The sequence below is a fragment of the Acinonyx jubatus genome, chromosome E1, assembly GCF_027475565.1.
Source record: "Acinonyx jubatus isolate Ajub_Pintada_27869175 chromosome E1, VMU_Ajub_asm_v1.0, whole genome shotgun sequence".
Lineage (NCBI taxonomy): Eukaryota > Metazoa > Chordata > Mammalia > Carnivora > Felidae > Acinonyx > Acinonyx jubatus.
Window position 1 is genome coordinate 15466382 of NC_069397.1, and position 14757 is coordinate 15481138.

Consider the following 14757-nt stretch of genomic DNA (forward strand, 5'->3'; position numbering starts at 1 on the left):
GTCACTGGCAGCCGCCGGCGCGCTTCCATGACGCAACCCACGGGGCGAGGGAAGATGGCAGCGCGGTTGAGGGGTTTAGTTTGGGCCAGCCGGCCGCTGCTGCCGGTGGTCCAAACTTGGGACCTCCACGCGCGGCGCTGGGTCCGGGCGCTGCGGCGGAGCCCCGTGAGAGTGGTGTCTCCATCCGGACAGGTGGTGGAACGGAAGCCCGGTCCTGGGAAGCAGCCCCGTAGAGCGGCGACTGAGACCGGTCCCCACGAGCCGCGACGGAAGCCGTCGCTTCAGGTGCCTCCATCCCAGAAGCCCTACACCTGGGAAGATTCGGGGCTTCGCTATGATAAGGCTTTACCCGGAGACAGAAGGCTGAGGTGACTTGTTCCTGTGACTTGTCATGTATTCCCGTTTCTCTTCCCATTTCTCTTCCCGCCTGCCAACCTCTTTCCTCCTTTTGGAGGACTTCTTCCACCAGAATCCATTGGTTTTTATAATGCATGGAGGGCAGAATAAGTGTTTTCCTTGGAATTCATTTGTTAATGTCTATGAAGTTCTTTCTGTTAAAACTAGGTGTGTCTCGGTAACAAGGATGCTGGTAATTAACCCGTCTTTTTGTTTCCACCCACAGCAGTGTAATGACAATTGTTAAGTCCAGGCCATTTCGGGAAAAGCACGGGAAGATCCTGCTGGAAGGTCGCAGGCTGATTGCAGATGCTCTCAAGGCTGGTGCTGTACCGAAAATTTTCTTCTTTAGCCGTCTGGAATACCTAAAGGAGCTGCCCATTGATAAGCTGAAAGGTGTCAGCCTCATTAAGGTGAAATTTGAAGATATCAAGGATTGGTCCGACCTAGTAACACCACAAGGAATAATGGGTCAGTGGTTACAGCATGTCACCAGAAGTAGAGACCTAGGATCATTTGTTCATAATTATCTTAAGGCAGCAAATTTTACTTAAATTCAAAATGTTATTGCCTAACCTTTTCTTGAGACACCCAGAAAAACACAGTTCTCAAATCTGTGCATCTTGTAGTATTTTCAGTGGAAGCTGAAGCCAGTTTTTTTGGTCATCGTTTGAATTACAGTTCTTGAATATTATATATTCTCCTTGAATGTTATATATTTTTAGGTCACTTCTTCAACCAATAATGTCCAACTAAAATTTAAGAAAATGTTTACTAAAAGATTTAGGCCTCTATTTGCACAAGACCACTGCCAGTGTGGTGATAACCTTTCTGTTGTTGACCCCCTTATTCTAGAAGCAGGTGTAAGCAGTAAGCTGCAAGCTGTTACCCTGTTTAGCCCATTGAACAGGAAACTGTGTCTTCCTTTGGTTGACTCTGACTTAAGATTCTTTTTTTCAAGTTTTTTTTTTTTTTTTTTAATGTTTATTTATTTTCTAGAGAGAGAGAGACTAGGGGAGGGGCAAAGGGAAAGGGAGACACAGAATCCAAAGCAGAGTCCAGGCTCTGAGCTGTCAGCACAGATCCTGATATGGGGCTCAAACCCACGAACTGTGAGATTGTGACCTGAGCTGGAGTTGGACACTTTAACCAACTGAGCCACCCAGGCTCCTCTAACTTAAGATTCTAATAGATGGTGGTGTCTATTAGCACTTAGAAAGTCTTTTTTCTAAAAATAAAAAAAAAAAAAAGGAAAAAGAAAGCCTTTTTTCTGAATATGGGAAGTCTAAATATATCTTTTTGACATTGGAATTATATTTTTGATCTGAGAATTGAATGGCAGTAAATGTAGAGGTTTCTCTTGGATAGTAAGGGACAGTTGGGGTAGGAGAAGTTATCTTCCAAGATTCTAATGTTTAGGCCAGGGTCTCTCATACCAGTTGTGCATGTGTTTTCCTGTAGTGGGTAAAGTGCAGCTATTAGTTGGGAGAGGAAATTTGGGGACTGTCTCTTATTCTGTAACCCATCAAGTCCTAGGGACCTGTGACCCTACACACAGAACTCTCCCCTAGAGTGGGGATTTGGACTGCTAAAGTTCTCCACCCTAAGTATCCGTGCTCTTGTTAGCTATACTTCTAATTCCCTTCTCTATGCTACAGTACAAGTATCATTCATTTTTATCCTGCTGGCCACTTTGGGCACATGTGTTGATAGCGGCTAGCTCATCCTGGACTTCTGTAGTCCTCCTCGTCGTCATGACTGCCTTTCATCGTTTTGTGTCTTTTAAAAATATATATTATTTAGCTTACCCTTTTATTTCATATTTGAGAGGTGGAGTAAAGGGAGAAGGAGATAAGACTGTCAGGCTTCTGGCACATCTCTGAATCCAGTAATGTAAGTAGGGCCTCTAGCAGAGTGTTCTCGTCACTGCAGCTGTCCAGGTAGAAATTAAAGGACTTCAAGGAGTGCCTGGGTGGCTCAGTCGGTTAAGCGTCTGACTTTGGGTCAGGTCATGACCTTGTGATTCATGGGTTCCAGTTCCATGTCAGGCTCTGTGCTGAAAGCCTGGAGCCTGCTTCCGATTCTGTGTATCCCTCTCTCTGCTCCTCCCCTGCTCGTACTCTGTCTCTTTCTTCCAAAAAAAAAAAAAAAAAAAAAAAAAAAAATTAACAAGAAAAGAAGTTAAAGGACTTCTAAGGTCCCCTGCTGTTGTGACTCTTAGGTGCAGGATCTTTTTACCACATACAGATACCTAATAGGGAAACCATTCCCTTCCCTTCATTGATGGGTTAGGTATAGGTCTGTATTCTTGGTGTGAATAAATTGGAATAGCCTTTGGGGAGGACAGTTTAGCAGTATCTATTAAGAGTGCTTGAGTCACCTGGCTGGCTCACTCGGGAGAACATGTGACTCTTGATCTCGGGCCATGAGTTTGAGCCCCATGTGGGGGTAGAGATTACTTAAATATTAAAAAAAAAAAAAAAAGTGCACACACACCATATATTAATTTTACTTGCAAGTGTTTTTCATAGAGAAAAGTTTGGACATATGCATAGAGAGGTATACAGGGATGTTCACTGCAGGGTTGTGTATAACAGGGAAAGTGGAAAATAATCAAATTGTCAGTTGGGGAAGAACTAAATAAAGGTGGTATGTTCATGTTACAAAATAACATGCAACAGTTAAAATCAGGTAACTCCAAGTGTATTGACATGGCAAGTTCTCTAAGACATCTCTTGTTATAGAATTGAATAAGTAGTTTACAGGATAACACATAGAGTATGAATTTTGTATGTGAAAGAAAAAAAGCACCTGTATATGGGTAGACATTTATATATGTACGTAGATGCATGGAACAGGTTCTGAAGGGATCTATACACTCCCAAGATTGAAAACAGTTACGGAGAGGAGGTGTCCGGGCAGGACTTTTTGTATCAATTTTTTTCAATCAGAATGTATTCATGTAGTACTTACATGACTAAGAACACAGAAAGATCGATAAATATCTGAAAAGCCAAATTATCTCCCAGGTTCAAATCAGACAAGTGAACCGCCTGTTTTGTTTCCTCAGGGATCTTTGCCAAACCTGACCATGTTAAGATGACATACCCAGAGACTCAACTTCGCCATTTGCTGCCCTTATTGTTGATTTGTGACAATCTCCGTGACCCTGGGAACCTGGGGACGATTCTGAGATCTGCTGCTGGGGCAGGCTGCAGCAAAGTATTACTCACCAAAGGTCAGAGCACTTGTTCCTGAGTGGATTGGTTGGCCATTTGTAAGTGAGCTGGCTCTGTGGGCAGACATACATGGATTTGAATTTTGGGTCTGCCTCTTATTAGCCATTTGTCTGTGAGCAGTATTCTGAGTGTCATTTCCCTCATCTGTAAAGTGGGCATAACAGAATCTACCTGGTAGGGTTGTTCTGAGAAGTGAGATGGTGCACATGAAGTACTTAGCACTCTGCTTGGCACACGTTAGGTACTTCAGGAAATGTCAGTTATCTTTTAAGATTATTTTGACACCGGCTAGGTTATTAAAGAACTTAAAATCAGGGAAAGAAATACATGCCAGTTTTAACACTTAGAGTCCTTTATTTAATGATCTTGAGTTCCCAAATTGGGGGGCATATGAAGCCTTCCTAACTGAAGACACTCTGAATCCTGTAAAAGGAGTGTGAATATGAAATTGGGATGCATTTGCCTTAGCCTTAAGATGGGTCAGACATCCCCACACAAGTTAGCCTCTGACATTTCTCTCTCCTGTCCTCAGAAATTGGGATGAGTAGGCTTGGTTCTAAACAGACTTGCCTAACAGCTGGGACACACCTAAAACACCTATTACAACTTGCAGGGATGGTGAGAGGGAGAGAGTTCATCGAAAACACTCCAGCTATCATTCACTGTAAACTAATGACACCTGCTGCTGAGACTTGCCTCAGTTGCTCCTTTCACCCCTTCGTCCCAGTCACATGTTGTTGGAATAGATGGGAGTAGATGTAGAGATGGCAGCATGAGAGCTAGGTACCGGGGTTCCATCATCAGTACCCCGCCTACCCACCCCATTGTTGAGATCTCTGAGAGCTGCTGTGGTTTTGGAGATGTACCTATATAATCCAAGTGGTGTGTTTGCTACATTCATGGTGGTGGCTGGTGTATAGGACAAGGGGAAGGAGTAGGGAGCACTTGGCGTGGTGCCCAGTATGGAGGATGTGAGGATGAGGGGGGAAATCCCACTTTGTTCCTTACTCCCCACCAGGGAGAGGGGTCAGACTGGATGGCTCCCCTCATGAGTCTCGGCCCTCTTTTGTCCTCTCCGTTTTGCCTGCAGCCTCTTGACACACAGCCCAACTCTTCTCTCCAGTTCCCTGCAGTGATTGGGAAAGTCTGTGGTTGGCAGTCGGCGTGGGCAGTGTTACATTCTCTGTGTCTTATCTTCCTTTTAAAATTTGGCTTGCCCACTTACTCTGTTCTGAAGTTGAGTTACTTTTTACAGTAATTTCTAATGCAGAGAGTTGTGTTAACAAGTTAGGGGATGGTGGCAGACATGTGATGCCCTGGCACTGCTTTCTCTCCCAGCTTGTGGTCCTGAGAAAGACCATGCAGAAGTGGCTGGGCTTAGCATGGGTCTGAATATAAAAAATAGTTCTTTTAGCCTTTTTTCTGTGGTGTGAGAGGGTGTGAGGGTGTGTGTGTGTGAGAGAGAGAGGGAGAAAGAGAAAGCTGTTGCCTTGGCTTTCCATGGATCACTGTAATTGCCTCCCATTTAATTTCCCCTCTCTAGGGTCTTCCCTGCTCTGGTGCAGATTTAACACTGAAGCCAAATGGGTCTTTCTAAAGCATAAACCAGATTCTGTCACTACTTTACTTAAAATCCTTTGATAGCATTATATTAATGGACAAAGTCCCAAACTCCTCAGCCTGGCATACCCACCCTCCTTTAAGTTGGTCCTTGCCTGCCTCCCTTTCATCTCCCGCTACACCCCCACCCCCTATTGGCCTGATCGCTTTACTTACAGTTTTTGGACTGTGGCACTCTTCCCCCTTCTATAATTTTGTCCTCTGCCTCAGCCTTTCTTTGACAGCTTCCTCCTATCCTTCAAGATCCAGCTCACTGTCATGTTCTCTGGGACATTTTTCCTGATAGCTCTGCTTCGTACATGGGATTTTTGTTACCCTATTAATACTTCTTTTACCTCAATTACTGATATCGTAGTCATGTGTTCAGATATTGTCCGAACACCATCGCCCATGATACCATGAGCTCCTGGAGGTTGGAGGCATTAATGCTCTTCGCCTCTCCTGTTCAAGGTCTGGCCCAGGTGTATGGTAAATGTTGAAGGGATGAAGAAAGTCTTGTTTAGCACTAGCAGGAATTCATCCGTATAGTCCCTTTGCTGGATGCTGCCATAACTGGGGAGGCAGAGGTCCCAGCCACCCCGAAACTACAGGACATTTTTTGCTTTCTCTCCTCATCCAGAATTAATTTGATTTACTGCAAAGATCCCCTGTCTGGGATGGTTTATATAATCTTAATTAGATTCTGTCTCTATTTTCTAGGCTGTGTGGATGCCTGGGAACCCAAAGTGCTACGGGCAGCGATGGGTGCGCATTTCCAGGTGCCCATCATCAATAATCTGGACTGGGAAACGTTGCCCAACTACCTGCCCACCGACACCCGGGTCTACGTGGCTGACAACTGTGGCCTTTATGCCCAGGCGCACATGTCTAATAAAGCCAGTGATTACGGCTGGGTATGTGACCAACAACTCTCGAAGTTACACAAGTATGAGGAGGAGGAGGAGGATCTAGAACCTGGAGCCAGTAAAGCCTGGCTCCCTGAAGTTGAGGTCCAAAGTTATGACTTGGACTGGACAGAGGCACCAGCAGCTGTGGTAATAGGCGGGGAGACCCATGGTGTGAGCCTGGAGTCCCTGCAGTTGGCCGAGAGCACTGGGGGCAAGAGGCTGCTGATTCCTGTTGTGCCTGGTGTGGACAGCCTAAACTCGGCTATGGCTGCAAGCATCCTGCTTTTTGAAGGGAAAAGACAACTGCGGGTCAGGGCGGAACACGTGAGCAGGGACAGGAGTTACCACTGAGAGGGATCTTGGAAGTCAGTCCTTGATTTGAGGTGGTTCCCAGCTCCTCCTGCATTGTTAGGAGATAGGCAGAATATGGTAACCAGGCCATATTCAGGAGGCAAGAGGTGGGCAAGATGCCATTATATGATTACTGGAAAAATAAGAATTTCCATGAATTTATGCTTATCTTCAAAAGTAACAAGGGTGAGAATTCTTCCTGAGATCTCCCCCAGCTCCGGAGCCGAACTTCCTCTCGAGAGAGCCCGGAGAGCAAGCATGACTCATGCCCCAAGTGGTGGCAGAGTGGAATTGCTTTATGTTTAAGGGGAGGGGTTTTTGCAGGAACAATCTCTGGTTGGCTGTGCTCTCCCAGGCTGGTGCCCCACTTTGGTCTGGGCCTGGCCAGGGTCACACACAAATGTCTGATGCAAGTGGCCCACAGATTGTGCTTGAGACCCTCAATGCCCCGTCAGCTTTTAGAAGGTAGAAGAGCCCACAGCCTTCATACAGGGCTGAACCCACAAAGGCTCGTCCTCCAGCTTCACAGAGGCCATGATGCCTGTCACACCAGCAGGCTAGATCTGGGAGGCAGCTCAGTACTCCTGGAGTGTGTTGGCATTTGTTCTGTCAACACCTTGGAAAAGTGCTAAGAAAACGAGGTCACTAAAGGATGAAGCCAGTGTCCTGCAGCTTTGTCCCTGGATTATTGTTCCTGCTGATTTTTGTTACAAAATAAAGATCAATGACCGAACAACAAACCCTATGCCTTGTTACTGTTAAGAAAAACAAAACAAGGCAAAACAGTATACCTGGCACATAATTCCAAGTCTACTTTATCACACTGGGTGAAAGAAGGAAAAGAAATTTACGTCCCATTCACTTCATAGTCAATGGCTTATATGCCATGCCTTGTGAGTTCTTTTTGCACATTTGTGGATATAATTTAGCAAAGAGGGCAAATTTTCCTTTCTTTAAAATGACTACAGGGGAAGCAACCAGTGATGAGGCTCTGGTTTGTTGAATGATCGTGGAAAGTCACTTTCTCAAATTCTTTGCAATTTTAAGGCCAACATTTGTTTTTTTGCCATTTCCCCGGAAAATAAGAATTAAAGAAGGAGCAGTATAGGACAGTACACTACACTGGCTGGAAGAGAAGCTGTCAGATGGTTGGCAGAGCGGCCCCTTGACTTTGTGTTGAGTGGAGCGCCATTGATGGTTTCTGCCACAAGGTGGCAGCCGCACTTTGAAACCTCTCCCAACCCTGAAGGGAGGGATTTAAGTTATTGAGAACGGATGGAGTGAGTCTCTGCACAGAGGGCATTTTGCAGGACATTTGTGCTCAGAGGTGCTGAAGTTGGAGACCCATCCAGATTCTCATTCTCAGCAGAATCTGAAGCATAGATGGACACTGGACCAAAAAACTAAGGGGGAAGTGGACAGAAGTGGGAGGCGGTTGCCGAGGGAAAAACCAGCATAACTTTTTCCTTTGAATGGAACCTCTGGGAAAGTAGCTCTGGACAAATGTTGATGTCCCCATACGCCTGGAACTCACGCTGGGAAGCCTCACCCTGGTTTGCAGCTTCAGGGCAGGGAGAGCTGCAGAGTCCTCTTCCCTTCCCCCAGCTCGAGGTGAAGATCCTGTCATTAAGACTCAGAGGATGGATGAGCAGACCTCTGGGGACTGGTTTCCACCAGTTTCACCTGTGACCTCCTACTACTTGCCCCATGGATCATCGAAACACCAGATGTCCCCTTCTAAGCTGAGCTGCTTTTATTTATTTACTTAACGTTTTTGTTTTTGAGAGAGACAAAGTGTGATGGTGAAGCAGGGGTGGGCAGAGACAGAGATAGACACAGAATTGGAAGCAGGCTCCAGGCTCCGAGCTGTCAGCACAGAGCCCAATGTGAGGCTCGAACCCACGAACCATGAGATCATGACCTGAGCCCAAGTTGGAGGCTTAACCGACCGAGCCACCCAGGTGCCCCAAGCTGAGCTGCTTTTACCTCCACTTTTGCCATTTTGCCACACGAACACCCCAGAAACAGCACCACACCAAGGGTTCTGTGGCTAGTGCTGAAAACCAGCTGTGCTGCAGGGCCTGGGTGTTCCCTGGGCCAAGCCCTCCCCACCCCCACTCACTTAAAAAAAAATTCTTTTTTAGGTAACACTCACATAGACATCTTTAAACTCCAATGACTTTCTTCAGTGAATGCACAAAAGTAGCAAGCTGGAAGTCAAATGAATGGATGAGCTGTTTATTGCTGTGGGCGACTTAAAGTCTGAACTAGCTTGCCACGTATGTCTGCAGCTGAGACAGCTTGCAAGCCGGGCCCTCCAGAGCCGCGGCCAACACCCAGAGGCCAAGTATGACTGAAAGTCTGAATACGCTACAGAAGGCATCGGTTCTCTTAACTACGTTTGTTTTCTAGGGGAGCCACCTTCTTCAGCTAAGGCATCATAGTCGGAGGGCCATCCGCAAAGCTGCTGCTGCTGCACAATGCAAGAAGGGAACAAAGGTTGGGGACGAGATGTGGCCGTGACAGGGTCTGGCCTCCCAGCCTCCCTCTTACCTCTGTGATGGGAAGAGGTGGTGCAACTGACTGCAGACCGGCAGAGGGACTTACTTCCACGTCCTGTGATGTCCGAAGGAGATTTCTTTTTTAGCCCTGCGTCCTAAGATCATGCCCCCTCTTGTATCCTTGTGCTTACCTGTGTTGGGTGACTGACCTGTGTGAAGCATGAACACCCAGGAACCTAGACTTGAGGCTGCCTGCCTCCTTTGGGCTGCACAGTCACCTACAGGCTTGGGGAGAGACCTTCATGAGTTAGCACGTTATTTAATAGAAATCCAGCAGTCCTTCAGAACAACTCCTACCCAAATCCGGTTACACATCTCCTAGCCTGGGAAGTATTGCAAGAGTCCAAGGGGCTGTGGATACACAGTATGCCTTAAATGAAGCAGATTTTCTTCATGCTTTCACATTTGAGGCACGCCTAGGACATCCTAACGTTGTATTTCCCCCATTGGAAGGAGAAATCGCAGCCATAAAGTGGACCCAATGTAACATTTTCCTACAAACAGCCTTGGTTCCTGGAAACCACGTCCCTTGCGTTATTTACTAACACTGGATAATCAGGAACGAAGCTAACAGATGACAGCCATTTGTCAACAGAGGATTTTCTTTTGAGCAGCCTGCTTGGAAGAAGGCCATGGCGACTCTTGCCCGCTGGGTGTTCACAAAGAGGGATACAGGTTCAGTGCTCGCTTCTTCAACACCGCCGCTTCAGGGAACTTGACAGACCCTGAGCTCTGGGCCTCTGGGTCAGTCCTCTGTTCACATGGCACCACCCAAAGAGGCCACAGAGGGCACTGCTGAAGTTCCCTACCGGCCACACGCAGCCGTGCCCAGTCCCATCGGGCGAATGTGGGCCTGTTCCTCCTGGTCCAGGGAAATGACTTATGAACAGGATGTCCCCATGCCTGAGCCTGTGTGACTGAAGGGCGCTGGGCCAGCTGCCTGCTCACATCCCTCCCGGAGCTACGATTCCAAGTCTACATGCGTGCGCACACGTGTGGTGTTCTCCCTGAGCGGACACTGCGATACGTTATTAGGTTCTGCTGATCTATTCTTGGACCGTGTTCTATGTCTAGATCATTGCAGAACTCCATTTGCTACCCTGGAACAAGGCAGCAGGCGGAGAGAACAGCTTTTTAGTGTCTTTAATTAGGCAAGAGGCAAAAACAAAGTCTGGCTGAAAATTACCACTTGAAGTTTGGCTGATGCCAAAACAGTTCTGGCTCCCTGTGCTTGGGTAAGTGAGAGCCATTGAATTTGAGGACATACTTGGAGATGGGGGGAAGCTTCTGGAAAGGAACTTCAGTTGCCTTCTGGCATTTACCGCTGCCCACCGTACATCCCGATTCCAAACACATACCCTTTTTCTTCACCAGATCTTTATTGTTGGGGACAGATAAAAAAATCTCATCTGTTGTGAACATGAGTAGAGTCGGATCTGGAAGTCATTGTGGTGAGCACAGAATCCGGAACCCCAGGGTGGCATTTTTACAGCCACCTTCCTGCCTCAACCTACTGGGGCCTGGTTTCCCTTGCTGCTGATGGAAGCCATTGAATATATCACAGCTGGGGTTTTAACCTGCTTCCAATTAGTGACAAGAATTAAGGTATTTTGGAGCTGCTTAAGCAGCAGCATCAAGAACCTTTGCATCAAGAACCTTTAAGATCTCATGCTACTGAAACGGGTTTTTACTGGCACTGGGAAGTGGTCCTCCCCCACCATTTCTCCTCAAAGCTGCCACTAGATAAACCTAAAGCTTTTTTTTAGTAAACCTTCCCAGTGACCTTAACCTACACACCCACTCTAAAAGGGGAATTCTGGTGCCAAGGATCCAATTGACCTTAGTGGCAAGTAGTTCTGTCAGCCCCGTACAGGTCACAGAAGAATCACAGATGACCTGATTTTTCTGCCGCGTGACTTACAGGGACTCCTACCTGGACTTTGTTCCTTCTGTGCCAGAAGATAAGTAGTTGCTAAGAGAGACCACTTTTCCTCCAAGGCTATCATGATATAGGACACAGGCAGAAGTCCAAAGAAATCCATCTTCCAAGTAAGGTTGACCTCACCTTGTCCCCACACCCACCACACTCCCAAGAGCTGGCAGGCCTGGCAGTGGGGCATGTGTGGCGACAACCTCAAGTACAGCACCAAGTTCCTGAGCAACTTCCTGGGGCCCAAGAGAGAAAGCAAAAACCTGAGGGCACAGGCAGATGCTCACGACACCCACGTGGGCATCAAGGTGAGCACATTGCCGGGAGGCCCGAAGCCCTGCCCCAGTCAGGGTGCAGGACCAAGGAGCAAGGTCTGTAGGAGTCCAGCATCTGCCGTGCCCCTCAGCACACACACAGCTATCCCATGAGAAACCTCATGCCTTCAGCCAGCACACCAGTACCAAGTACCAGGAAGTACGAAGGGTCCTGGGCAGCATGGCAGGCTAAGCAGCAGGTAGGAGCCAGGCTTGGGATGCAGCCATGATGAGGCAGAAACATGTTTGGAGAGGGATCTCCATTCCAGGGACTGTCCTTCCCGGACATCCTAGAAGACAACGTAGTTTGAGAACTTTGATATGGTGCAACACCTTGTCCCCACACCCACCACACTCCCAGAGGAGACACTGGCAACGTTCCCAGAGAAGCCCCTCCACCCAGCATAGAGCTAGGGTTGAGGGTCTCCAACTGTTGCCCGTTCTTCACTGGGAGACCTGTGTGGGATTCCTTGTTTCTGCAACCGGCCTCCTCAGGCTTCAGAGCACTTGTTCCCCTATGGGGAGGGGATGAGCACCAGTGTCCACAAGAATGCCTGTGAGTGGAGAATCCGCCCTCCACGAGGGCAAGTGGAACCAGGAGAGATGCCAGCCAGAGCTCCAGCAGGGATGTCGGATGCACTAACCCAAAGGAGCTCCCTGGCCTCAGAAGGATCCGGCAGATGACCACGTTAGTTAGTTTCTGCTCTGAAAAATTCTGAAACATAGCTACTAGGTATCCAATGAAAGTCAAGAAGATCTTGTGTGTCTCCCCCCCACCCCCGAGCCCCCAGGGCCCAGCACCACAAGCAAAAAGATTTTTGTTATTAACCACAGGAAAGGCCAAGTCGATAATGTCCAGAGATGCCTGCTTTATTTCTTACTAGGTGATTGCATTTCAGGCTGTGACATCAAGTAACTGTCTAATTACCAGCTAACCTTGTACCTCTGAACTACAAAGCAACAGTCCAATTCAGCAAGGGGCAATGGTGTCAATAGCTGACCGGGGGCTGGATTTTCTAAATCAGTGGTCTTGGCTGACAGAATGCTGTCAGCGGAGACAAGGGTGAGGCCTGCCATCAGGTGGAAGACCCTAACACCTGGTTGAGATAGGCCCAAATCCTGTGACTCCCTAGGTAAAGCCCCCACCCCAAGTCCCAAGGACACAGCAGTTGTTACTTTTGTTTTCTGGGATCCAAGCTACCTGAGCTTGCTCAGCAAAGTGGATCCAAAGCGTACTTTTAGTTGACATGCCCTCTGCTCGCACTGCCACCCTAGGATACAGCTCTTTCTGCAGGTTCTTAGGGAGAAAGCTAGGCTTCTGGTAATTTCTTGTCTCTTTTTAGTTCTGCTTTGAAAAGAAAAGAGGGATGACAGAGGTAACCAAAGGTGGTCACAGGCACCGCGGCAGAGTGGGCCGAGTGTCAGAGGTCTGTGCTGGGTGAGGTGGGGCACCTCCAAGAACACAGGGCTGGGTGCCTCTTCTCGGGAAGATGTCCAAGGGGAAGAATTAACAAAATTCCAAGACAGTAGAGGCTGTTTGTACAAGAAGGCAGAAACTTGGAGAAGGTAAGATCAAGGAAAAAAGATCTAAGGAAAAAATCACATGGTAGGAGCTCAGAGTAAGCAATTACTACATGAATCATTACCATAGCTACTCTTTCTCACCAGAAAAGAACACAAGCTTCCTTTGAGATCGTGAAATCCCCGGCCCAAGAACCGACTGCCAAGCTGGTGTTTTTCCCTCACACCAAGAGGGAGAGTCACTAGACGAAGTCATTTAGGAAGGGATGTTCTCACCAGCAGCTCTAACCTGAGGCGAGCAAGGCTGCGGCCCTTTCCCTGCTCCACCTGCATGTACGTGTGTCACTGAGCTGTCCTGGGCCCTGCGTGTGCATGCTGACACCAGAGGCCGAGCCAGAGCACCAGCGCACTGTCCCTTCACGCTCGCTCGGCAGAAGAATGCCTGGCAAACACTGCTTCCAGAGCTAGTGACTGAGAGTGTGATGCAGTCCTGGCTCTGGCCGGGTTATGCCAGCCCCGTGAATCCCAGGCTGAGTCTCCAAACATGGTGGGTTCTTCTGCTGCTGAGAGGATGTGCACCTTAGGGTGCTAGCTGAGGAGTTAATGCAGAAAACAAGGCACCACAGAGAGGTTGGACACTTGGGTTGTGTGATTCAGGACACGCCGGAAAAGTCCAAGGGTGGAGGGAAGAAAGGGGAGGAGGAAGAGGAGAAGACCGAGTTTTAAATAACGTCTCCTGAGGCCGGAGCCCCACTAGATGGGCTCTGGTTTGAGCTTTTCTGCTAGGAAGTCATTCACAAAGGCCTCCACAATGGCAGGGGTGATCTCCTCCACATCCATCACGTACTTGGCCCGGGCTGACATGTCCAGAATGGTGAGCAAAGGGGCCGCCTCGGGCAGGTTGGTGTAGTCTCGCAGGGAGTCAGTCATGTCATCCTGGAAGTCACCAGAGGGAGAGAAAACAGTACGTTTTCAAGAAGGAGGCTAGAGAGTCCCCAGAACGCAGCCACTCCATTGTCCTGAGGAGCGGGCGGCCGTCCAGAAACGATGGGCTCTCAGAACAGGGAGCAGTGGACTCTGCCCTGCCTGGGGGAGGGGAGGGTGCTTTGTAAAGTCCTCTCTGCATCTCCCCAAACCACCAGAGAAGTCCTCTTTCTTCATTAGCACAAAAGCAACTTTAACATGCCCTCTGCTTTGTAAAAATGTGATGTCTTCTGATCACTTACTTTTGCAACTGCCTCTCAATTATTGGCGGCCCCACTATGGATATCTGAGGCCAACCTGGCCAACCTTCAACTCCGGAACGTCTTTAACGGAAACAGATCACTGTCCCCACCCCACCCTTAAGGTTTTGGGGGTGAAACTGCACAGCCAGTAGAAAAGACAGGGCTACTGCAGTACTTCCTGAGGCTTACATGGGTGGCTGCATTTATCATACATTCCCAGTGACTGTCCAGATGAATTTGCCTTATTAAGTAGAACGGCAAACCCAGAAACCCAAAGATAGGAGACAGACCTGTAAGGGAGCAACCATTTGAGATTACCTTTCGTGCACCCGACCCCCATTTGGTAGAGAACAGGAAATGGACTCTACACAGCCACCCCGACCCAAGTCACCCTGCAGAGGAAGGGCCTGGGGTATTCCTGGCCTTAAACGCTGGCAAATAGGAGGTATGAGATGTACTGCTCACTGGTTTCTGAGACAAAAAAACAAAAACAAAAACAAAAACCATTCCATTCTCAAAGGGCAAATCTTTAGGAAGATGATTAGTGATCGTCTTTTCTCCCTACCCCAGAAATGGCATGCACTTCCAGCAATGGCGATGAGGGATTCAGCACCTCTGGCACTGTTCACCCCGCTCAGGCCCTCCATGTGGGTTAATAAACAACCTTCATGATCGAAAGAGGGGAGACACCTGGACAAATACTGTGTATTGA

General features: G+C 48.1%; 2 protein-coding genes across 4 annotated transcripts in view; one reads left to right on the top strand and one right to left on the bottom strand.

Annotated features, from left to right (window-relative positions):
• The first annotated feature begins 19 nt into the window (after window positions 1–19).
• Window positions 20–14549, top strand: MRM3 (mitochondrial rRNA methyltransferase 3). Of its 2 annotated transcripts, XM_015074277.3 has the most exons (4): window positions 20–368; window positions 623–867; window positions 3467–3634; window positions 5955–14549. In XM_015074277.3, exons 1-4 carry the CDS (start codon window positions 28–30, stop codon window positions 6491–6493), a joined length of 1293 nt encoding a protein of 430 aa, XP_014929763.3. In that variant the 5' UTR covers window positions 20–27; the 3' UTR covers window positions 6494–14549. The 2 variants fall into 2 exon arrangements, with proteins under 2 accessions (XP_014929763.3, XP_026890412.2); XM_027034611.2 differs by lacking the exon at window positions 20–368 and having other exon boundaries at window positions 670–809.
• Window positions 12148–14757, bottom strand: part of NXN (nucleoredoxin) — a 158218-nt gene continuing 155608 nt past the window's right edge. For both annotated transcript variants that reach the window (XM_027034609.2, XM_053211495.1), the window contains exon 8: window positions 12148–13755. In XM_027034609.2, coding sequence (XP_026890410.1) covers window positions 13573–13755 — 183 coding nt within the window. In that variant the 3' untranslated portion in view covers window positions 12148–13572. The remainder of the gene's footprint in view (window positions 13756–14757) is intronic.

Coding starts and splice junctions, on each gene's coding strand:
- MRM3 (XM_015074277.3), top strand. CDS start 28: ATGACGCAACCCACGGGGCGAGGGAAGATGGCAGCGCGGTTGAGGGGT. Junction 868..3,466: donor AACACCACAAGGAATAATGG/GTCAGTGGTTAC, acceptor TTGTTTCCTCAG/GGATCTTTGCCAAACCTGAC. Junction 3,635..5,954: donor CAAAGTATTACTCACCAAAG/GTCAGAGCACTT, acceptor TCTATTTTCTAG/GCTGTGTGGATGCCTGGGAA.